At 47.5% G+C, this 23,442-nt stretch overlaps 1 protein-coding gene across 1 annotated transcript in view; it reads right to left on the minus strand.

The window, feature by feature from the left end:
- Positions 1 to 23,442, minus strand: part of Dock5 (dedicator of cytokinesis 5) — a 191,216-nt gene that overhangs the window by 10,694 nt on the left and 157,080 nt on the right. Inside the window, exons 35-46 of the mRNA XM_006992034.4 lie at positions 21,086 to 21,245; positions 18,985 to 19,025; positions 18,273 to 18,363; positions 15,584 to 15,703; positions 12,209 to 12,298; positions 10,399 to 10,503; positions 8,937 to 9,078; positions 7,284 to 7,365; positions 6,070 to 6,154; positions 5,196 to 5,282; positions 1,954 to 2,130; positions 528 to 611 (exon numbers count right to left, since the gene is read on the minus strand). Of these exons, the coding sequence (XP_006992096.1) occupies positions 528 to 611; positions 1,954 to 2,130; positions 5,196 to 5,282; positions 6,070 to 6,154; positions 7,284 to 7,365; positions 8,937 to 9,078; positions 10,399 to 10,503; positions 12,209 to 12,298; positions 15,584 to 15,703; positions 18,273 to 18,363; positions 18,985 to 19,025; positions 21,086 to 21,245 (1,264 nt within the window). The remainder of the gene's footprint in view (positions 1 to 527; positions 612 to 1,953; positions 2,131 to 5,195; positions 5,283 to 6,069; positions 6,155 to 7,283; positions 7,366 to 8,936; positions 9,079 to 10,398; positions 10,504 to 12,208; positions 12,299 to 15,583; positions 15,704 to 18,272; positions 18,364 to 18,984; positions 19,026 to 21,085; positions 21,246 to 23,442) is intronic.

Consider the following 23,442-nt stretch of genomic DNA (forward strand, 5'->3'; position numbering starts at 1 on the left):
TGTGCCAGCAAGAAACACTGGCTAGTAAACAGATTACAGGATTTTTTGTGTGTGCCAGTGTGTGTGTGTGTGTGTGTTGTGTGTCTATGTGTGTAAATGTGTGCTTATACATGTGGAGGCCATGGGACAACCTCTGCTGTCATCCACCTTGTTTTTTTTTTTTTTTTTTTTAAAGAAGGGTCTCTCACTGGCCTGGATTTACCAACTAGGCTAGGATGGCTGGTCAGTAGTCCATGAAATCTGCCTGCGTCACCTCCCCACCCAGATTCATTCATTCATTCTCTCTCTCTCTCTCTCTCTCTCTCTCTCTCTGTCACACACACACACACACACACACACACACACACACACACAATTACAGAGGGAGAGAGAGAGAGAAGAGAGACAGAGACTGAGAGAGAAAAGGAGAGCAGAAAGTGGCCTGTAGCTATGTGTAAGCTCTGGAGCCTGTCTTAGGGCCAAGTGCAGCGGACACCCACTGAGTACTGTGCACAGTTGGCCAGCTGCATGCCTCCCTGGCTACATACTTGTAAGGCAATCAGTCGCTTGAGCAGCTCCACCTTCTCCTGGTCCTCAGGGTGTTCTTGTAGGTACTTCTCTGTAAAAAAAGCCTAAAAGCAGAGCACATACAAACATCACTTACGACACATTCCTGATGCCAGCAGAGAGGCAGACAGCTTCCAAAGGGAGAGAACCTCTTACCGAGTGATAACCAGGAAGGCCTAACTGAAAACTTATCCCTTTCACAGGACAGCCCTTATTGTACAGTGACTAATTCAGAAATGTATGTTAAATAAATTCCTGTCTGTATATGGGACAGCTCCCTTAATCCCCAAACCCATCCCATAAGTTGGGACACTTCCTCACTGTGCAGGTACCTGCAGCTCAGAGAGGTGACACCTGTGTCCAAGAGCACACAGTGGCCAGTAGAAAGCCAGAATGAGGTCACAAGAGTGACAGATCACAAAGCCTTCATTCTTCTGGGATACTGTGTACAAATGGAAACCAGAGTGCCATCCAATCTACTGTCTCCTCAAAGGGATTTCCTGGCCACATGTATATTTATATTCAAGAAGACTCCCAAAATATTCAGCCACCGAACATGCACCGTAACAGCTGAAAGATTCCTGTCTCTAACTACTGTCCTTCACCTAGACTGAATTCATGACCTCCAATATAAATGGCACTCTAGCAAACCCTATCTATCCAGTGCATTACACACGGTCAGGACACCTCTTATGCCATTTCAGAGTAACCGATGTAACATCCAGTGAGATGCATCTACAGTGAAGCTGTGCGGCAGTTTGAGTGAGCAATGTCAGCAATAGGCCCCAGCTGGTGGTGTTCCTCGGGGAGGTAATGGGACCTGCAGGAAGTGGAACCTTGCTGGAAGAAGGCCATCCCTGGGATGAGATTTTAGAGTTGAAAGTTCCTGTTCCCTTCCTGTTTTCTGTGCACGGATGAAAATGTGCTCAGCTAGCTTTTCCAGCTCCTGCCACCGTGACAGCCCATCCCTTCCCACCATGATGGATCTGATGTCTCTGGAGCCATAGCCAAATAAACCCTTTCTTCCTTAGGTTGCTATTTGTCATAGTATTTTATCACAGCACTAGAGAAGTAGCTAATACAAGCTGAAACCATCTTCTGTCTACACCACTTGGCTCAAGTCAGGCTGGAGAGTCCTGGAAAGTCATTCTACATAAAGCCTCTCTGCTCTCCCTCAAGGTGGCTTTACTGCAACTGCATCCTAGCCTCTGGGACCACCCTGAGCTGTCTTCCTCCTAGAGGACAGAAGGAGGCACTGGGGGCTGGCACTCTTTCATGGAGGCTTCACAGGACAATGTGAGGCCAGGGACAACCCTGGTATACCTCCATGTGCCCATTCAAAGAGGAAATGGCACATGACACAGAGGGAGGCCCATACGTCCTGGGAGAGCCAGGAGCCGGACTTACCTTCTCATAGTTGGCGAATCCCCCCATGACAGCTGGGTCCACAATGCCACTGAGGAGCATGGAGAGCGGGTGCACGGAGAGGGACTGGTCCCAGGCATGCTGCTGTACACAGTTGCTGACCCTCTCATTGGTCATCTCCATGGTTTCGATGGCGTTCTCCAAGGGACTGATTTCTTCCTGAGGAAGGTGGCACAGGGGAGAAGGGCCCGTCATGAGCTCCACTCACTGCAAAGACTGAAACAAACTTGCTCCTTCCTCTCAAGGGGGAGAAGTTAGCCACAATCTGCAGGAGCGTGGTATTGTTAAGGGTCTGCTTAGGAGGGCCCCCGGCTTTTCTGTTGGTCAATTACAAACTCAGCTATTGAAAATCTTCTTAGGAAGTAGAATGCTGTGAAGTGTGGGTTGTGGAAAGGACTGTTTCTCAGAGTAAAATGTCTACACAAAATGTCAGAAGAGGAAATAAAATCTAGAGCTGAAACAGGATTGTCTGTCAGGCAAATCCACCTCAGGGGCTCTGAGACGGTTGCTGGCTAGTGGATATGAGACTCCCGTGCCATTGAAAATGGAAAATTCAGATGCCTCCTTAGCAAGAAAAGGCAAGTGATCTTGGAATTCCTCTATTCAGACCCATGCCTCTCATCACCTTAAGGTAGACTGCCCCATGCCTCATCTCCTTAGGGTAGAGAGTGCCCCATACCTCATCTCCTTAGGGTAGAGACTGCCCCATGCCTCATTTCCCTAGGGTAGACTGCCCCATTCCTCATCTCCCTAGGGTAGAGACTGCCCCATACCTCATCTCCTTAGGGTAGAGTCTGCCCCATGCCTCATCTCCTTAGGGTAGGGTCTGCCCCATACCTCATCTCCTTAGGGTAGGGTCTGCCCCATGCCTCATCTCCTTAGGGTAGAGACTGCCCCATGCCTCATCTCCTTAGGGTAGAGACTGCCCCATGCCTCATCTCCTTAGGGTAGAGACTGCCCCATGTCTTATCTCCTTAGGGTAAAGTCTGCCCTATGCCTCTCATCTTAGGGTAGGATCTGTGCTTAAGGAAAGTCTCAGAAAGAACAGGATGACTGAGTAGCCAGGGTGAGTTTTGGATGAAAAAGCAATCACAAGGACTAGATTCCTCTCCCAGAAATGTCCTTAAAACCACATTTCCCCAAAACTGGCCCCTCCATCTTCCCCATTGTTGGCCACATGACCTCACGCCCCAAACTTCGTTCCTAATGTCTCTCTCCAGAAAGCATGGTACACTTACATAATGATGATTTCTCACTAGCACCGAGGAATATATCAAATTTCAGGTCAGACTGGCCAAGAAATATCTTTCTTCTCTTCCTTCCCCTCTCCTTCTACCCGTTCCTTTCTTTGTTGTATTGAGACAAGGTCTTGCTACGCTGCCCTGGTTGGTCTTTAACCCATTAGGTAGACCAGACTAGTCTCAAACTAGAACTGATCTTCTTGACTCATCGTGCTGAAAGCTTATACAAGCATGTGCCACCATGCCCAGCTACAGGAAATGCCTGGCTCCAAGAATCTCTCTCTTCTCCCTCTCCCCTCTGTTGGGTATGAAGATCTCTGTTTGTGAATGCCAAATTAGTGCGTACCATTGACTGTACATGATCAGCCCAAGAATATTTCTCAAACACCTACTTAATGCTAAGTGCCATGCAGTGTAGCAGTTACAAAAGTGATGAAAACCCACTGCCCGCTCAGAAATACGTAGGGGGACTAGTTCTTGGATCTTGAAGGCACCGAAATCTGAGGATGCAAGAATGCCTGGTATTTACATATAACCCATGCATATCTTTCCAGATACTTAATTTAATGGAGACAATACCTCACTATGTACCCTCGTTGTCACTGAGATCTACCTGTTTCTGCCTTTCAGGTGCTGGGATTAAAGGTTTGTGTCACTACATCTGGATGACTGGTAGGATCTCCAGCTATAGTGGTGGATAGTATACATTATCTAGGGAAAAAGGCAAGGGAAGAGTCTGTACATGTGTAGAACAGAAGATGTTGTGCTAGACCTAAATATACAGTAGATAATTCACAGCTGAGAAGCCATGGATGGCTGAGTTGCCAAGAGTGGAACACACACATTCTGAGGGTCCACTGTAATTCACAGCGGGTAGGAGTGGATAGTTTTAGGAGGAACTCAAGACTTTCAAATACAGCGGGTCAGAAACATGCCCAGAATGATTAGAGCACAGACACCACACCCATGGCTGGGGGTTCCAGAGTTGGCTGCATGGAGAAGGCGGATCCCACACTTAACTTGATGGGAAAATAACACTGAGCAGTGGTAAAGAGGACATTGAAGCCCATCTCCCCTAAATGACAGCACCAAAGTCTTAGTTCCAAGAGCTTTTCTCAGAGATAGAAGGAGACCGATGAGGGTGGAAGGACACGGATGGAGGTGGACAGAGGGAGAAGGAGATGGACAGAGGTGACGACAGAAGGGGAAGATGGCCGTGGATCGAGGCAGATGGACATGAAAGGAGAGGAGTACAAATGGATGGGAGTGGATGGAGGTAGATGGAGGAGATGGATATGGACGGAGAGGCTCTCTAGGGCAGGTACTAGGAAGCCACAGGAGAGCCTGAACACAAGATCACATGAAAGAGTCGGGGTTGCTAAGTGGAATCCACACTCCAAGGTAGTGAGGAGCACCGGCTGAGAAGACCAAGGCTCTCTGGCAAGAGGAGACCTTTTTAGCAGCACCAAACAGGGATCAGTGTGGGGTGAAAAACAAGGTAATAATACAAGGGGACAGACAGAAGACAGATCAAACAAGGATTCGAAAGGCTGGACGGCAGCTTTGGGAAGTATTGGGGCAGGAGCTGTGATACCAGGGACACAATGAGCTGAGAACGGAAGGGGCTTTGGGGACAAGGACGTGGCAGACAGGCAACTCTCCAGAGGCATCCCAGCAATGTTTCTGGGCACTGGCAGCATTATGGGGGGGGGGGAATAGGGAACAATGCCCCTTAGGCCATGAAAGCATCATTCTCTGAATGTGACCTTTCGGGTTGGTGTTGTCACATCAGTTTTACAAAGTGACCCTATTACACAAGTGTGCTTCTTATTTCCCCTTTAGAAAACCAAGTTGGCCCGAGGAGGCCAGTCAAGCTGGGGCAGAGTGCAGTGGAGCTGAACAAAAGCTGTTACTGTTTTTGTAGACAGAAAGGCTTCCCACCACACACACACCCTGCCGGAGTTACGGATTCCAATGACTCACTGTTGAAATCTGTTTGACTTCGAACCACTTGAGAATCCCAGGGAAGGTATAGGCCGTTGTGTACGTGGTCCTTTCAATCCACATGGTCTGGTGCAAGGAAGAAAACCCAAAACGAGACAGTGGTCAGCTTCTAGCTCACAATGGACCCCAAACCTCTGGCTCAGTTGGGTGAGAATCCATTCTCATGTGTCTTCGAGGGAATGGAACACTATTCTTCATAAACTCAAGGATCGCCGGCTTTGAGTCTGCATGGGGTTAGTCTCCCTGGGCCCTTTCCTTTTGTTCTAAAGATTTTGGAAACCTGAGGTCCAGGAGGTAGGGGTGTGTCTCGCCTAGGGTCATATCAGCAGCAGGACCAGAAGCAGAGCCCAGATCTGAGACCTTCAATCTCTAGAGGTCTCCACTGAGATGACAGCCTGCTTTGTCAGTAATTAACAGGTAGTTAAACACTCTCCTACGGGGGAAGCTCCAATCTGCTGTGTATGCTCATCAGGGGAAAGACACTGCACCTCAGAAGGCAAACGGGCTGGGGAGATGGATCAGGCGGGGGAGTGCTCCCTGAGCAAGCCAAAAGGCCCGGGACTGATTCCCAGCACTTATGTACAAAGCCAAGGGTGGTGGCACAAGCTTGCAGTCCCTGTGTTGGGGAGGAGAGCTGGAGGAAGATCCCCAGGGGTTCACTGGCTGACCAGCCAAGCTAGGCTGGTAAGCTGCAGTCCCCAGGAAGGACCCTGTGTTCAAATAACAAGTGGAGAGCTCATGAGGAATGACACCCAAGGCTGACTTCAGGCCTTCAAATGCTCATGTGCAATGCAATCCCAGCCCCCCCTGCCCCATCCACCACCCACAGAGAAGGCAAAGGGAGGGAACTCACAGCAAACTCATTTTCTGGGTCTTTTTCTCCTTTCCGGAATGGCCTCGAATATCTGAACTGCTGCACTTCATTGGCTCTGTAGTAGCTGGGGAAGGACAGAGAGGCTGCATTGTACCTCACGGAACCAGCCCGCAACCACAGGTGCGACACACCTGGCGCTGAGTTTTACCTCTATGGCCGACAGGGCCACACTGAGGTCCTGGGGCAGTCCGTACCTGGGTTTCACACCACCTCTTGTTTGTCATACTTGAGAGTTTATTTTACCGCTCACAGTATAGACGGTACTTACACCTACCGCGTTCGCATAGCTTTGCCACAGTGCTGTCAAGTCAATCCCACTGGCATGAGAGCTTCTCTAGAGACAGAAAGTGACCTCAAACCCCGGGACCGGCTGGTCCTCAGTTGTGATATTGTGTTCCCCAAAATATTGTGCACCCTAATAAACTTATGTGGGGTCAGAGGACAGAACAGCCACTAGATATAGAGGCCAGAAAATGGTGGCACACACGCCTTTAATCCTAGCATTCCAGGGCAGAGATCCGTCTGGATCTCTGTGAGTTCAAAGCCACACTGGAAACAGCCAGGCATGGTGACTCACGCTTTTAATCCTAGGTAGTGATGGCAGAAAGCAGAAAGGTATTTAAGGCATGAAAACCAGGAACGAGGCCTGGTTAAACTTTTAAGCTTTTGAGCAGCAGCTCAGCTGAGATCCATTTGGATGAGGACTCAGAGGCTTCTGGTCTGAGGAAACAGGATCAGCTGAGGAATTGGCTGAGAAGTTGGTGAGGTGAGGAAGCTGTGGCTTGTTCTGTTTCTCTGATCTTTCAGCATTCACCCCAATACCTGGCTTCAGGTTTGTTCTTATTAATAAGACCTTCTAAGATTTGTGCTACACTCAGTGATACCTGAGTAGATATTTGGGCTAATGGCTCCTGTGCCCACACCAAGTGAGGTTTAGCTTTCCCTTTGTCTCAAAGATAAAAAACGCTCTTGCTTTAACTCAGTAAGCTCCCATTTCACAGGCAAAACAGTATGCGGTAAGTTTTCCAAACTGTAGCGAATGAAAAAGCCTTTGCTTTTTGATGCATTCCAAAGAAAGTCTTGCTGGGTAGCCCAGACTGGCCTTGAACTTGCCGTTCTCTTTCCCGCCACTGCTATGATGACAGGCATGTGTCATGGCCCACCTGATGGCTTTCTATGAAAGAACCACTCACTTCAAGATCTGCTCTGGAACCGGTTTGTCCTTGTAGCTGGGCGGCAGGCTCATCACGGGCTTTACAGTGAAGCACTGTAGGTCTGAGGACTTGTTAAGGAAAAGGCTGGCCCTGCACCACAGGCAGTGAGGTCCCTGCCTGCTTCCATCGCTCATCTTCTCTCAGCAGGGGCCAGCACCGCACTGAAATGGGCTCCCATATACACCGTCACAGTGTGGTCCTTGCCACATGAAACAAGTGTCAGGGAAGTCTCAGGAGAAAGACAGCCAGAGATGCTTTTAAACCATTTCTTTTGGATATTCATTCCTCCAAAACAGTCAGACTCCAGAGCCCCAGAACCAGAACTACTACCTTTAGATGCTACTGTTGATGGAGTGAGTCCCTTTACAGGGACTAAGTGTTACCAATTTATCTTTCACACAGCAAACCTACAAGATGGATCATTCTTTCTTTTCAGCAGAGGAGAACTCTGGAGGCTGTGAGAAGTTAAAACTCAAGATTCCACCACAGGGAAGTGAAGTCAGGCTCCTGCTGGGTTGGGATGAATAGTGTTAGAAAGGTTTCCCCTGGCACCCTTACCAGTGCAGACACTGTACCCCTGACCTCTGGACCTACAGGTTCTGCACCCAAAGGCAGATAACCAAGTGACGATTTCCTTCTGTACTGACCCTGTACAGACTCCCCCACCCCTTTTCCTTAACTCCTGAATGATACAGTGTGACAATACTTACAGAGCGTTCACTCTATCAGGGACTCTAAGTCAACTAGGAGGGGCTGGGGAGATGGCACAGTTACTAAAGTGATTATTGTAAAAGCATGAGGGCCTGAGTTCCAGTGCCTAGCACACAACTAAACACACACACACACACACACACACACACACACACACACACACACACAGGGAATTAAAAGAATGTATATAGGCTATATGCAAGTTCAATGCCATATACATGACTTGAGCAGCTGCAGATTTGGGTATCCTGGGGTGGTAGAAAGAACAGAGTGGAAGGGTGCAGTGGCTTGAAAGAAAAAAGAGAACGGCACTATTAGGAGGCGTGGTCTTGTTGGAGGAAGTGTGGGGGTGGGGCTCTGAGGGCCCCTGTGCTCACGCTATGCTCAGTGTGGTACTCAGTTTACTTCCTGTTGTCTGCAAATCAAGACGTAAAACTCTCAGCTCCTTCTCCAGCACCATGTCTGCCTGCATGCTGCTATAGCCTGCCATGATGATAATGGACTAAACCTCTGAACGGTAAGCTAACCCCAGCTACATGCTTGCCTTTGTAAGAGTTGCTATGGCCATGTCTCTTAGTTAGAAACCTTAACTAAAACAGAGGGTGTCCTGGAGCCACTGGCTGGGAGGTTATCAATAACGCAGCTGGATGACTGTGCCTGGTTTCAGGGTCTGCAACAGAACCCGGAATGTCCTTTAAGCACTCCACCTAACTGTGAAGTATATTCATTCATACTCAGCATTTACTGACCATGTCTTCCCTAAAGGCCCCCAAAGACTTTTTACACTGAATGGTTGAGGGATGAGTCTGACAGCTCCTGGCACACCTGCCTGCAGAGAAGGAGTTGCAACTCTGAGTTTGTCTGGCGAGGCCTGGCCCTGGGTAAGGAGCCAGTGGGCCGTTTTCCCCATGGCAAGGATACACTGTTTTGGGGATGACTTGATGTCCTCTCCTGGTGGTGTGGTACTGGTCATCTTCTCAGCGTTGGGGAACTGGGTCAGCAACCTCAAACTGAAGTCTTCTCGCCTCTCATACTCCTTACCCCGGTAGATGAAGATTTTGTTCTGCACGTCAGGGAAGCCAAAGGGAGTCATTAGATAGGAAGGGTGAAAGAGTACCTGGAGCTGAAGATAGAGAAGGCCACTGTGCTCCCCCATCGAAGCTAAATCAAACACCAAGTAAGTGCTCAGTGACCATCCTGGACATTCCCAACAGGGCAATGAGCAGCATCTATTGGGTGGCTATTAGTTTATCCCTTCTTTCCCCAGGTGATGGACACGGGATGCAGATGTTGGTAGCTATGAACATCCCTACAGTATTTTGGAATGATTAGATTTCTACTCACTTGAGTAAATACTCCCTGGTTACAAGCGGTGGTTTAATTGTCCCATTCATATGTTAACATTTAATCCCCCCCCCCCCCATTAGCTTGTAGAATCCCTGAGGGCAGAGAGAAGTCTGAGTAACTTCAGGATATTTCTGCTTCCTCCCAGGTGCCTGGCACAGAGTGGACAATGTAGACACTTACTGAATAAGGAGCCATTGCTCTCTCATTAAGCCCAGCCAGGAACAGGAATGGCTTTCTTTTACCACTTTTTGTTATTATTGTTGGTTGTAGCAGCATGGTCTCATATAGCCCAGGCTGACCTCCAACTCACTATGAAGCTGAGGATAATCTTGAACTTCTGACACTTTGGCCTCCACCCCAAAGTGTTATGACTAAAGGCACATATCAACATACCCAGCTGATGTGGTTCTGGGAATCAAACCCAGTGCTTCAAGTATGCTAGGCCAGTACTCAACCAATTGAGCTACATCCCCACCCCATTCTATGCTTTTTAACTAAGAGTACGAGAGATAATATGTATTTAAACAAAGCTCAGGTCTGAAAGTGTTCTTTTTAAAGTATTTGTTTTTCAAACTCTAATGTCACTGCGACAGTGGATACACTTTTGAGAAGAAGAACAGGGTCTCTCACGCTTGTCACTTACTACAAAACCGCTTTTACTTCGGGGAAATGTTTGTTGTCCTGTTCTTGGGATACCTAATTTCCAAGTAGCCCTGACTGGAAAGAAAATAAGCAACAAAACACATCCATCCACCCTTGCCCGAGTTTGGCCTGTGGATGGATTCAGCTGATGTTTTCCTTCTCTCCTTGCACCTGGGAAAGCCATTGCACAGAGAATCTGCCAGAATCCCAGTGGTGTCAGGGGTGTGGGGTGAAGAGGCCAGCACTCAGGAAGAGGTCTCCCTCCCTGACCCGACCTCCCACAGTGGGAACGTAGGCCAGCAGCTGCGGCTGCCCATCTGGAAGAGAGATGAGTCTCCTCTCTCCCCTGAACCCCACTCCCAATGGCTCTGGGGACCACCCCCAGGCTCCTCACCCGCAGGAAGGAAGGGAAGCCCTGTCCATAGTATCCCACAGCAAAGTATTCAGGCTGCGGTCTCATGGCCTTAATGATGTTCTCATAAAACGAGGCTCTTTTTTTCTGAAAAACAAAACAACACATGCCGCCCAGAGGTTACCAGGAAATTGTCAGGGGAAGAAATAAAAAAGAAAACAGTCAGCCCATTTGCTGTGTTTTCTCATGTAACAGATAAATGGAAGGACTTTGGAGACCACCTTGTAAGCTGCAGGGTGACTCTGTTCTGGGATCTGATGTTTGGGACTTGGGCCTAGGATGGAACTAGGAGTACTTCCTGAGATCCACAGGCAGTATCTGAACTTAACCAAGTGTGTGAGAGTAGAGGCTGAGAGATTTTCTGCTTTGAGCAGGTGACTTGGACAGTCACCTTGGGCTTGACTGATGACCAAAAGGTGGTCTCTAGATTAAGTGGGTCTTCTGATGCTTTACTATGGATTCTTTGAGACAAAATCGTAGGTAGCTCAGGCTAGCCTCCAACTCTCCATGTAGCTGAGGATAACTTTGAACTTCTGCTATCCAGGTGCTTGGATTACAGAAATGCACCAGCATGCCTGGTTTTACATGGAACCAGGGATTGAACCGAGGGCCTAATGCATGCAAGGCAAATGCTCAACCACTGAGTTCTAGTCTTGGCTCTTCTTTTCCTTTGTACTGTGAAGTAAGACCTCATGCAGCCTCCCAGGCTGCTTTAACTTGCTCTGCAGGGAAAGCAGAACTTGAACACTATGTCCCAAGCAGCTGGGATTATCATCCTGTACCACTGGCATCCCTACCACAGTTGACATAACTGTGACCGCTCTAGGTGAAGGTCTGTCAGAACCATGCTTTCTTAGCTGGCTAATGGGTTACCAGAATCTTAACTCAAACTAGCTTAGAAATTATTGAGTAAATATCTGGCCTCTCAATGGCAGAAGCTGGTAAAGTACATGAGTTAAGTTTCCACTAAATGCTCCTGACAAATAGATCCTTAAGGAAAAGATTATTCTGTGACAGTGATGACCAGACCTTTCTAGGCTCCCGCCGTAAAATTTCTCTGCCATAAAATTTCTCTCCGTGGTCATGCAGAGGGCATGTGGGTGGTTGGGCATGTGTGCAGCTTGTTTGTAAGAGCTGAACTGTGCCCACAGCTGGGCTTATCACACCAGCTCAGGAAACTGTCAATGTTGAGCCTTTCTGTGACACCAGAGAGAAAAAAGGTAGCAACAGCCACTTAGATTCTGGCTGAAAACACTCACAGCATGTCCTGGTATGGACAGTGGCATTTTTTTTGGGGGGGGGGGGGAGAAGAAAGTCAGCCTCAAAAATGGGTTTCTTCTCATTGCAAAATTATATTTTATTTAGTGTGAGTGTGTGTGTAAGCACACGTGTCATGGTCCATGGTCTGAGGTCTCCTTCTAACGTGGAACGTGAGGGGTGAACTCAGGTCATCAGGCTTGTCAGCAAGACACTTTAACCACTGAATCATCTCACTGGCCCAAGACAAGTGAATTTTGATGAAGAGATGATGTCCCACAGTCGCCAGGATGAGACATCATTACACAGGCTCAGTGTCTCCCCTCCCCTCTCCTCTTTCCCAGTCCCAGGGGACTTCGAGGGGACAACCTGGAGAACAATGCTCAAAGCTTTTGGGATCACACATGCTTCATTTTGAAGTCAAGTAAGGTCACTTTCTCCTTGGAAAGTGCACCCTTGACCCAGACTGGTTTCAATCCATATACCAAACTGTTCCTCAGGGTCCCCTTTAGCAGCCCCGCTGGCTCACACTTACCAGGAGACTGCCCAGGCCCTCATAGTCAAACACTTTGCTCTCGTAGGTCTCAGCCAACTCTTTGCTCAGTTTGATGGCTTTCTCCCACATCTTCAGAAGAAGGAAAGTAGGGTGAGATGTGGAAGACACAAGAGTCGCTGTCCTCAGAGCAGTTACCTCCCTACAGAATCACTGGGACTAAGGAGTCAGGCAGGCTAAGCATCTAGAAGGTACCCTGACTTCCTACGCCCTATGATTCACTAAGCCTTTCTTTCCTGATGTAAGGACACTGCAGGGTGAGCGACTCTTATCTGAAATGCCTGGGGCTACCAGTGCTTCCAATTTGGATTTTTTTTTTTTAATTTGGGATAATTTCCAGAGACATGACTGGCTAGGTGTCCCGTAATCCTAAATGCTCCCAAGTCTGCAGCCTTCTTCCGGTCATGTTGATAATCCACGGCTTTAGAGTTCAGGACATTTTTCATGTTGGATTAGAGGTGCCCAACCTGTGTATCTCGGGTGGGTGTGTTACCAAGAGGGCCCTCCTCCAGACAATCTGGCAGGACACGCGAGCCTCCACTGAAGCAGTTTGGATTCAAAGGAGCAAAGGGTCAATGGCAGCGCAAAGAAGAGGGAAGCCATTCCTAGATCCAAGAGTGGGAGTGTGGCTGGACAGGGTGGGCTGCTGTGGGACTCTGCTCTTGAGCGTGCATGGAGGTGTGGATGTCTGGCTGTGCACACACTCATGCGGAGGAGCTGCTGGCAGGGACAGGAAGGGGCCAAATGGCAGGTGGCATGGAATTTGGTGAACATTTTCCATGGAGGAAAAAGTTACAGCCTCTCACACCTCTCTGCCTCTGAGGCCAGCACAACCAGGACCCAAACGAAGCCTTCTCATCATCCTGGTATTGTGTGGAACAGCTCGTAGATGGGCACTAACTGAAGATACTCCCTGATTCTTTCATCTGTTTGTTTTATCTCCAATAAACAAACAGAATTCAAAGACTAACAAGGGACTAATAATGAGTAGGCCAGGAGGCCATGTATGCAAAGTAATAAAGAACTAGCCTGCTCTTTGTCCCAAACTCTTCTCCAGGGAAATGAAGATTTTTAGTATTCCCGGTGCATCCCTGTAGGCTCTAAAATCTATGCTCAAAGGGTGACTAGAGAGAGCCCCTGTGTCATTATTCCTAGCCACTTCTGGAGTCACATGACCGCACATGCGCTGTCAGCAGTCAGGCAAAATGCTCAATCCTTCCAGGGCCTTATGTCCCATGTAATCCGTGCACAGCACAGTCACATAATCTGTGGGCATGCTTGGCATAGCTACGTAGGCCCATATACGCATGTGCGAGGTGACCTGCTCCCCGCTCTCTCTCCCTCCCACCAGAGATAGCAATTGCACCCCCTCTGAACCCCCATCCCACCCCTTTCTTTTCAGTAGGCCTACTTATCTCTACCTTTTCCCTTCCCTAATAAAAACTCTTACAGTGGGCTCCGTTGTACCTCATGTTTCTCACACCCAGTAAATAATGCAGACAAATAAATGTACCCCGCCCTCTAAGTTTATGTTAATGAAGCAACTCAAGGCCACTCCCTAGATCAGTGGTTCTCAACCTTCCTAATGCTGTCACCCTTTAAGACAGTTCCTCATGTTGTGGTGACCCGCAACCATGAAATTATTTTCTTTGCTACTTCGTAACTGTAATTTTGCTACTGTTATGAATCATGATGTATATATCTGATATGAAGGATATCTGATATGTGACCCTTATGAAGTGGTCTTGACCCACAGATCAAGAATCACTGATCTAGATTGTGTCGGGAAGATGCTAGTCATGTGATTAAAGAGTTGGAGCTATAAGCTGGGCATCTCTTATCTGGAGCTATAAGCATGGGAAATCTCAGCACTCTGGAGGCAGGGGCAGATTATAAATTCAAGGTTGGCCGGGGCAATGTAATAAGATTCTGTCTCAAAAACACAAAATAGAATTGGAGATCTGAGCCACGTATTATCAGCTCTGATTCAAGGGAGGCAAAGGGAACTAGAGATTGAGTTAAACCATGTAGTTAATAATAATTAAATCACGTCTATGTTATGACAAGTTCTGTACAATTCAAATACATTGATTTCTTTTTTTTTAAAGGTTGCTTTTACTATGTTGCCCTAGACTGGTACCAATTTCTAAGCTCAAGCAATCCCCCTGCTTCAGCCTCATGAGTCACTAGAATTGCAGTTGCACAATATTGCACCTAGTGGACACTTCACTATTCTAGAGAGGGAGAGGACGCTGGACCTCAAAGACCCTTCCAGACCCTACCTTGTGTATTTCACCATTTGGCTGGTCCTGATTTGTGCCCTTTATAACAACACTGTAATAAGTAGATACAGCAATCTTCTGAGTTCTGTTGTTAAGCCTCTGAGTGCTACCCTGAGCTACCCAAAATTTCTAACCAGTTTCATCAGAGGTGTGAAGGATCTGAGCTCCTGACACTATAGATGTCATCTTATGTGAATGCAGTTTCTAAAAATAAAAAAGAAGTTATGATTTTTTACTCGTGTGAGTACATGAGTGTGCATATGCCCATAAGTGTGTGTGTGTGTGTGTGTGTGTGTGTGTGTGTGTGTGTGTATGCATGTGTGCAGATGTGTTAGGGCTGAGTGGGTGTGCTGGCCTGTATAAGTGTGCATGTGTGTGTGTGTGTGTGTGTGTGTTTGTTTGTGTGTGTGTGTGTGTTTGTGTGTGCATATGTGTTAGGGCTGTGTGGGTGTGCTGGCCTGTATAAGTGTGTGTGGAAGCCAAAGGGAAATGTTAGGACGTCTCTTCAAAATCACTTTTCTTTTGTTTGTTTTGTTTTGGAGACAGGGTTTCCCTGGCTATCCTGGAACTCGCTCTGTAGACCAGGCTAGCTTGCCTCTGCCTCTTGGTGCTGGGATTAAAGGCATGCACCACCACACCCAGCTCTCCAAAATCACTTCTGTGCCTTATCTTTTTTGAAATGGCCACTCACGAAACCTGAAGCTCACCATTTTGGCTAGTCAGGCTGGCCAGCAGGTCTGGGGGAAACTTAGTGTCTCCTTTCAATCCTGGGGCTATAGGTACTCGTCCCCATGCCCTGCTTTTATATATACATCTTGGGGATCAGAAATGCATGTCCTTATTCTTGCAGGGCAAGCATTTTACACACTGAGCCATCTCCCCAGCCGATGTCATTTTGTTGGGGACAGGGCCTTTATCCTGTGTGCTCTGTGCTGACTCAGCACTCAGCATTAGAAATGTATTCACTATAATCTTTTTTTTTTTTCTCTTTCCAGTAGTAAAAAAACAAAACAAAACAAAACAAAACAAAAAACCCAAAAACCAAAAACCAAAACCCAGAGAACCCAGCACTCACTTTGCCTTTGTCAAAATAGGATATGATCTCTTGATACAGCTTCTCTTTAAGTTCCTGCTGGGTATAAACGTAGTAGCTGTCCCTCTGGAGCAGATGGGGCACACAGGGCTTGTCCGACCACTACAAAGAAAACAAAGGAACACGGAGACGAACGGAGCAACACTTCAGACCCACAAAGTCAGGAAGCGACTCGTGTGCAGGCAGTCAACTCATCCATATTGTGTTTTAAGTTATTTACTAAACACAAAACGACATGCACACGGACGCCCATATGGCAGCTTCGCTTGGAAACAAGTGCCACGCCAAATGGCCAGGCACCTGCAGCATTCCGGGAAGAGGGGAATGGAAGGAGCCAGCTAAACGAGCACACTGCCGAGGGGAAGGCTTCTTGAACACAATCAGAGGAGAGAAACCCGCTAGGGCTATAACGACGGGGGAGCAGATCAAACTGTCACTGCCTGTGGACATTTCCTTCTCCTTAGTACCCGGCAGCCCAGGGCAAGACCACAGACATAACGCTGAGAACTAAGAAGCAGAGGCATAAAAACATTTGAGGATTGACCTTGGCTACAAAGAGAATAGTCACACAGAAGACAGCAGAAGCAAACAAATCCATCCAAATGAAGGCCTATCAGATAGCACCGGGATTACACAAGACTTGTATGCAAGGCACTTTCGCTGTGACATTCAAAGCCACAGTAGCAGCCCTGAAGAAAGGGAGCGTCTGTGCTTAAACAGGGGAACACTTGTTTCATATCCACGTAGATTCTTACTAAAGCCCTTCTTTGGTGGTAGTGTGAATTGAATCCAGGGCTTTATGCATGCTAGGTATGAGCTAGGCCTCCAGCCTTGTTTTTACATTTCTAAAAGGTTGAGATAAAGGGTCTCACTGAGTTGCTCAGGCTGGTCTTCGGGGCAGGATCCCCCAACCTCAGCCTCCTCCCGATCAGCTGGAATTACAGGTCTACCCTTTCAGGCTCTGCAAAGTCAGTGTCTTCCCTCCTTCCCCTTGCTCTCCATTTCTCTCTCTTCTCTACCCTGCCTTCCCCTTCTTCCTTCCTTCTTTCTCCAGGACCTGAAAGCAGGGTTATGAGCATGCCAGGCAAGTGCTCTACCACTGAGCTATATACCCTGAGGGTCAAGTCATTGGGAACTTCAGGGTTCTAAAGGCCAGATGAAAACACACAAAGGAGCAGGAAGCAACATTGGGGGCAGAGGGCAGTGAGGAGTCACCACACCAGCCGATAACACACTGTGCAGAATTAGTCATCACAACAATGTAGCGCCAGGGCATGCATGGAGGGAGGCCCACATGCAAGGAGATACTAGAAGGAGCCCTCCTCCACCACAGAGATAAAGCTGGGATCTTACGCCAGGGAATCAAATTCAGATTATATTTAACAAATGCCATCTCTCCTGAGTAGCTATCTTCGAAGAAAAGCTGAACCCACACTTCATAGTTTACACCAGGATAGGACAATTTAATTTTCTTTTCTTTTGCTTTTCAGTTTTTTTTTTTTTTTTTTTTTTTTGAGATAGACTCACCCTACAAAATACAGGCTGGCCCTGAACTTGCTATCCCGGCCTGCCTCTGCTTCCTACATGCTGGAATTATGGGCATGTACCACCACGTCCAGCTTGAGGGTTTATCTTTCTGGGCAGCATTAATAAAAAGACCTACTGGGCTTGTCACTGGGGACCATTCTCCGGTGACACCCAGCCAACCTCACACAGTCAGAAAAGTCTTTAGTGTCCCAACCTTGAACATGAGATATGGATTTCCTGGGGAAACGGGGAGGCAGGGAACTCCTGTGTTTAGCTGCTGAGAATGATGCGTGCCTATCATTTCAGAATCAAATCAAATCAAATTAAACTCTAGGAGAAAATGAACTGTTGGGTATAAGAATGGAAGCAGAAGGTCTGGGGAGAGACACTATAGTGCATCAGGCAGAGATGCTAGGAGTCTAAACCAGGATGGCAGCAAGGGATTTTCTTCTTCTTCTTTTAAAGAAGACAGATTAAAGACATGGTCTAGACAGCGGGGCTACACATTCTGTTCATGGAGAATATAGGAGGCACTGACCAAAAGGGAAGACTGGAGTGTGACTACGGGTTATCACCTAAGACACTAGGTAGATGGTGGTCAGAAAGAACAAGAATGGCGATGAAGGGCTGTGTTTTCAACGTGTTGAGCTGGAGTTATCACCCATTCGAAGAGTGATACTTATGTAGAAATCCAAAGTTAAAGGAGGACAGAACTTGAAAGAAATGTTTGGGATTTGGGACAAATCGATGCATCTACAGCATGCCTCACTGTAATTTTACTTGGAGAGAGAGGATAAACAGGAAATTACTTCTTCCAAGTGTTTTATTCATTTATAAGTTCTCTCTCTCCAGCTTTACTAATCTCTTTACACATCGTCAACGTGTATTTAATTAGAATGTCAATCACCAGAGGCCTTTAGGTTGTGCCCTGCTTCCTAAGGAGCCTTAAATGACAAATGATTATTTTCCCAGTCTTGATCTGAAAGTGACCCTGCTTACCCGGAAGGCACAAACACACTCTTAGATAAACTATATTCCTCAAATAAGGTTCTCTCCTAGCCACATCATGAAGTTCACAGAATTCAGTCCCAAGGGACTGAACGCATGGCATGCGACATGCGTCTTCCACATAGGACCCATTTACCTGCAGGAGCTCAGCGTGTAAGAGGAGTGTGTAGGCGGCTTCTGTGTAGTTCTCGCAGTCCCTGTGCAGATCTCGAAGCTTGTACAAGTACCTGGCAAGAGAGGACAGAAGGGGCCCTCTGTCACTAGGGAGGCGAGCTAGCATTCAGAGCATCCTCACCCAGGTCCCAGCCTGCACACAGGCCTCTGCTTCTAACAGGAACACCTCCCTGCTCTTAGGCAATAGACTTGTCACCTAGTTCTCTGGCCCACCATACCACTTCCTGTCCTGCGGTTTTCCTAGTCCCTCTATTTTGTCTTCTTAATTTTACTATAATTATTATTCATTAATTAATTTATTTTTAGGTCTTGGTCGTCTTTGGGAGGCGAGCGAAAGCTTTGGAAATTCTGCTGATGACAAGTTGGCTTCACGGTCAGAGACTCATGGCCCTCAGACTAAATGCCACTGTGGGTTACTTCTCCTGCATGTCCCTTTGAATGCTTCTACCCCTCCTCAAATGCTGATGCGACTCGATGATACACTCCTCCCTCACACTGGACTTGTCTGTGGCTCTGTCTTCAGAGCTCACCCTCTGAGGCAGACTGCGTACCTCCTGCATTTGTAGGAGTCTATCAAGACAGCAAGCGTGCTGTTGGGACAGCCTTTTCTGGTTTAAAAATACACCCCAAACCCAGGATACAAATAGCCAAACCAAGGCATTTCCTACGCTTACCTTATGTATATGTCCTCTCGCTTCTTTTCTTTATAAAAATTCTGCCAAAAAGAAGGTCACAAAATACCAACATAAATGAAAGGCTGTTGATGAACTTGACACAAAAACAGCCAACGCATAACGGCTGCTTTTATTTTTAACTTGAAAGAGGTTTAACACACTCTAAACCATGCAAGTGTAGTTGCCCTCAGAGGCCAGAAGGGGGCGTCAGATCATCTGGAGCCAACTGACATGGGTGACGGGAACCAAACTCGTGTCTCTGGAGAAGTAGCACACACTCTGAACCATGAAACAGTCTCTACCCCAACTGCTGCTTTTCAACGCCGTCTCTTTTCCAAAGAGATAAATATTATGAGTTCATCATCCCCCTTAAGCATCATTGCATGGGAAGCAATGGGATACGAAGAAAAGGAGAAATTCAGACCATGCTGCAGGTGGACTGGGGGACAGGTGGGGATGGGACTAGGAGGGATGGAGAGAGAGAGATATGACTGGAATTGGAGGATATTTTTGTGTGTGTGTGGGGGGGGGGGGGAGGCAGGGAGATGTGATGTGGAAACCTTGTGCGGTGGAAACTCCCTGGATTCTACAAGGATGACCCTGGTAAGGACTCCTAGTAATGGAGGATATGGGGCCTGAATCAGCCGTCTTCTGTAACCAGGCAAGGCTCCCAGTGGTGGGACTGAGATATCAACCCCAGCCACAAAACATTTGGCCTACAATCTGTCTCGCCTGTAAGATGTGCTGGGGCAATGGAGGCCCAGAACTTGTGGGAGTGACCAACCAATGACTGGTCTGAGGCCCATACCAGGAGAGGGAGTCCATGCCTTGACACTAGATAACCAAGAACTGGAGGCTAGATGGCCCAGAGACGAAACCAAACACGACTGGAAAAAAAAGTGAAATGATTCCTAGTGATGCTTGTCTATACCCACAAATCAGTGCCTAGAGTTCAGTTGTCAACAGTGAGGTTGCCTCTGGCAGCCGATGGGAGCAGATGCAGAGACCCACAGCCAGACATTAGGCAGAGAGAGAGCCCGGGTTGGAGGTCTCCATTGTGTCCCTCTCCTCAAAAGCTCGGGGAACCCCATGGAAGACAGGGAGGAAGAATTGTGGGAGCCAGAGGGGTCCAGAACACTGGGAGAGCATGGCCAACAGAATCAATCAAGCAGGGCTGACAGGGGCCCACAGAGACTGAAGCAGCAATCATGGAGTCTACATGGGTCTGCACCAGGTCTTCTGCATATATGCTATGGTTGTTTGTTTGGTGTTTTGGGGGGACTCCTGATAGTGGGAATGGGAATATTTCCAACTCTTCTGCCTGCTCTTGGGACCCTTTTCCTCCTACTGGGTTGCCTCCCCCAGCCCTGATGTGAGGGTCTGTGCCTGGTCTTATTGTATCTTCATGTTCAGTTGATGTCCCTGGGAGGCCTGCTCTTTTCTGGGGGGATATGGGGGGGGGTGGTTAGTGGGTCTGAGGGAGATGGAGGAGAACTAGGAGGATTGGAGGGAGGGAAGCTGCTATCAGGATGTATTGTATGAAAGAAGAATCAATAATTTTTTTTTTAAAAAAAGACCATGCTTCTGAGAAATGCAAGAGATCTTGCATGGGAACAGCAGAGCCTGGCTTATCCCGCAGCCACCTGGTATGCGTATTTCTCAGGGAGTCAGGGAGGTGGGATGTTCTTGGTTTATGTTAAGCACAAGAATGCATAACAACCTAAACCTTGGAGGTCTATAGTCCCAGGAAAGGGGAAGACTAGCATCTTACTGTCAGGAGAACGGCACAGACCAACTTCCTTCATGGCATCGGTTTCTGCCTGCTACATCACCATAGGCAAGCACATGTGAGTGTGCTTAAGACCAAGTGCCAGGCTGAGGTGGCGTGTGGGAAAGGCTGTAATGTCATGCACTTTCCATGCCTGTTTCAGAATTCCTGAAGGTCCGTGGCTACCGTCTTCCAGTGTGACTCAGTAGGGCATGGACTCCACAGAGATGCTCCAGGGTGGCTGGGCATCTACACTATCAACTTAGAGCTGAGTTGATGGAGCAGAGGTGGCGTAGCTGTGCCCACTCACACGCCCAGGGACCAGGCCCTTACCAGAACATTTACGGTACAGCTCATGCGGTTCTCCTTACTCTCGTCATGCAAGATGATGGTTCTGTAGTCCAGCAAGTTCTCTAAGAGGCTGCTGACCAGGAGGGCAAAGACTTCCCCAGAGCTCGAGAGGTATTTATGTTTCCGGCAATGTTCTAGCAGGCTGGAGTAGGGGAGAGAATTTCCACAGTTTACCCAGGTACTTTTGGCACCATCTGTGAGTCCCAATCAAGTCCTAGCAGCAGGAGGCTCTAGACCAGTGGTTCTCAACCTTCCTAGTGGTGTGACCCTTTAATATAGTTCCTCATGTAGACCCCGACCATAAGATTATTTTCATTGCTACTTCATAACTGTAATTTTGCTACTGTTACAAATCACAATGCAAATACTTGTGTTTTCTGATGGTCTTAGGTGACCCCTGTGAAAGGGCCATTCGACCCCAAAAGGGACCGTGACCTACAGGTTGAGAAACACTCCTATAGACTTATAATACATATCCTCTGTGGAACCCAGGGTGCCTTAAGACTTTCAACAGGGCCCAGATTGGACCAACTATTTTCTCAAATTTTACTCTTTCTTGGGGACCCAGTCAAGTCCCACCATCATTAAGAACCCCAGCCCACAATGTCCTCTGAGCATCAGTCAATCAATAGTTTCTTTAGGGGATGTTGCAGAAATGAGAACCCTTGCCTACAATGTTCACACAATGTCCCCATTCTAACTCAGCCGTATAAGACCATCTGTCCTATGTCTTTGTTCTCTCTAGGGCCTGGCATTGAACAGGCAGTCTGAAAATCCCATGCTGAAGCCCAGCCCAGAAGAACCTGGTAGCCATTTGGATGGGTGACACCAGATAAAACCATTTTCAGGTAGAAAAGCAGAGCTGTGAGCAGGCAGACTGGGGATTCACTTCAGACCCAGTCCTCCCCTTCAGGGGCCATAGTGAACAAAGTTTTGGGGCTTCTTGGTAACTAAAAGAAAACTCAGAAAAGGAAATGGGTCTAAAGTATCAGTCTAGACTTGGGAGCTGGAGAGATGGCTCAGTGGTTAGGAGTGGTACCTGCACTTACCTACACACACACACACACACACACACACACACACACACACACACCTTAAAATAAAGCTTAAATAATTATCCCAGATTCTAGGAGTATTTCAGGGGGGCTGGATTGGTTTAGTCAGACTTTTCTGAGTCAATGTTCCAGAAAAAAACAAAAGAAACAAAGTAAGATCACTCCATGAAGATTAGCTGTAGGTATGTTTTTTTGAACCAGTAACTTTATCTTGTATACATAGTGAATGTGTGGGCAAGTGCTCTACTACTGACATATATCTCAGATTGTAGCTGAAGTTTTCCTGTGTCCCATCTGGTCTGCAGCTGCTCAGACCCAAGTAAACACACAGAGGCTTATATTCATTAAAACTGCTCAGTCATTAGCTCAGGCTTACTACTGACTAGCTCTTACACTTAAACTCAGCCCATTTCTGTTAATCTATATGTTGCCACATGTTTTCTGGCTTTACCTGTGTGCCATGACATGCTGCTCCCTGGATGGCAGGCTGGCATCTCCTGACACAGCCTTCCTCATCCCAGAATTCTCCTTGTCTGCTTATTCCGCCTATACTTCCTGCCTGGCTACTGGCCAATCACTGTTTTATTACCAGTTTAAACCAGTGTACAAAAGCATTATCCCACAGCATCAGATATATATATTTAAATAAAGCCAGATTCACACTATGCAGCCTTGGCTGTCCTGGAACTCAGCACATAGACCAGGCTGACTTTGAACTCACAGAAACTTTCCCACCTCTGCCTCCAGGGTGCTGAGATTAAAAGTACGTGCCACCATGCCCAATAATCCCCAAATCTTATGTCTATTTCTATCTGCATAACTTCTAGACAAATCTAGAATTTCAAAAGGTAGGAGGGTTAGAAGGTCAAGAGATCTCGTGGAAAAAGGATAGAAAGATCATTCCATCTATAAACAGAATACAGACATCTAGTTCTTTAAAATGGAGGCGATTCCCCTATCTTACTCCACTACAGTGTGTGGTGTGCTGGCTCCTCCTCAGGGAATCTTTGAGAAAAGATAAAAGTTGGTGGCCCTTATATTCATGCTCAGACTGGTCCAAAGCATTTCCCCAGAACGGGAGAATAACCAAATGACACAGGCGGCTGGTGATTGTGCACCGCCACCTGCAGAATGGGATGGCTAGACAAGAATAATTGCAGTCAACCTTTGAATAACAAACAAACAAACAAAAAAGATCTGTGGGTATGTGTGTGAGGTCAGAGGATGATCTCAGGGTTTGATTCTCTCCTACCACATGGGTCTCAGGGTTCGAGCCTAGGCTGT

Source organism: Peromyscus maniculatus, chromosome 9 (assembly GCF_049852395.1).
Source record: "Peromyscus maniculatus bairdii isolate BWxNUB_F1_BW_parent chromosome 9, HU_Pman_BW_mat_3.1, whole genome shotgun sequence".
In the NCBI taxonomy this organism is placed as follows: Eukaryota; Metazoa; Chordata; class Mammalia; order Rodentia; family Cricetidae; genus Peromyscus; species Peromyscus maniculatus.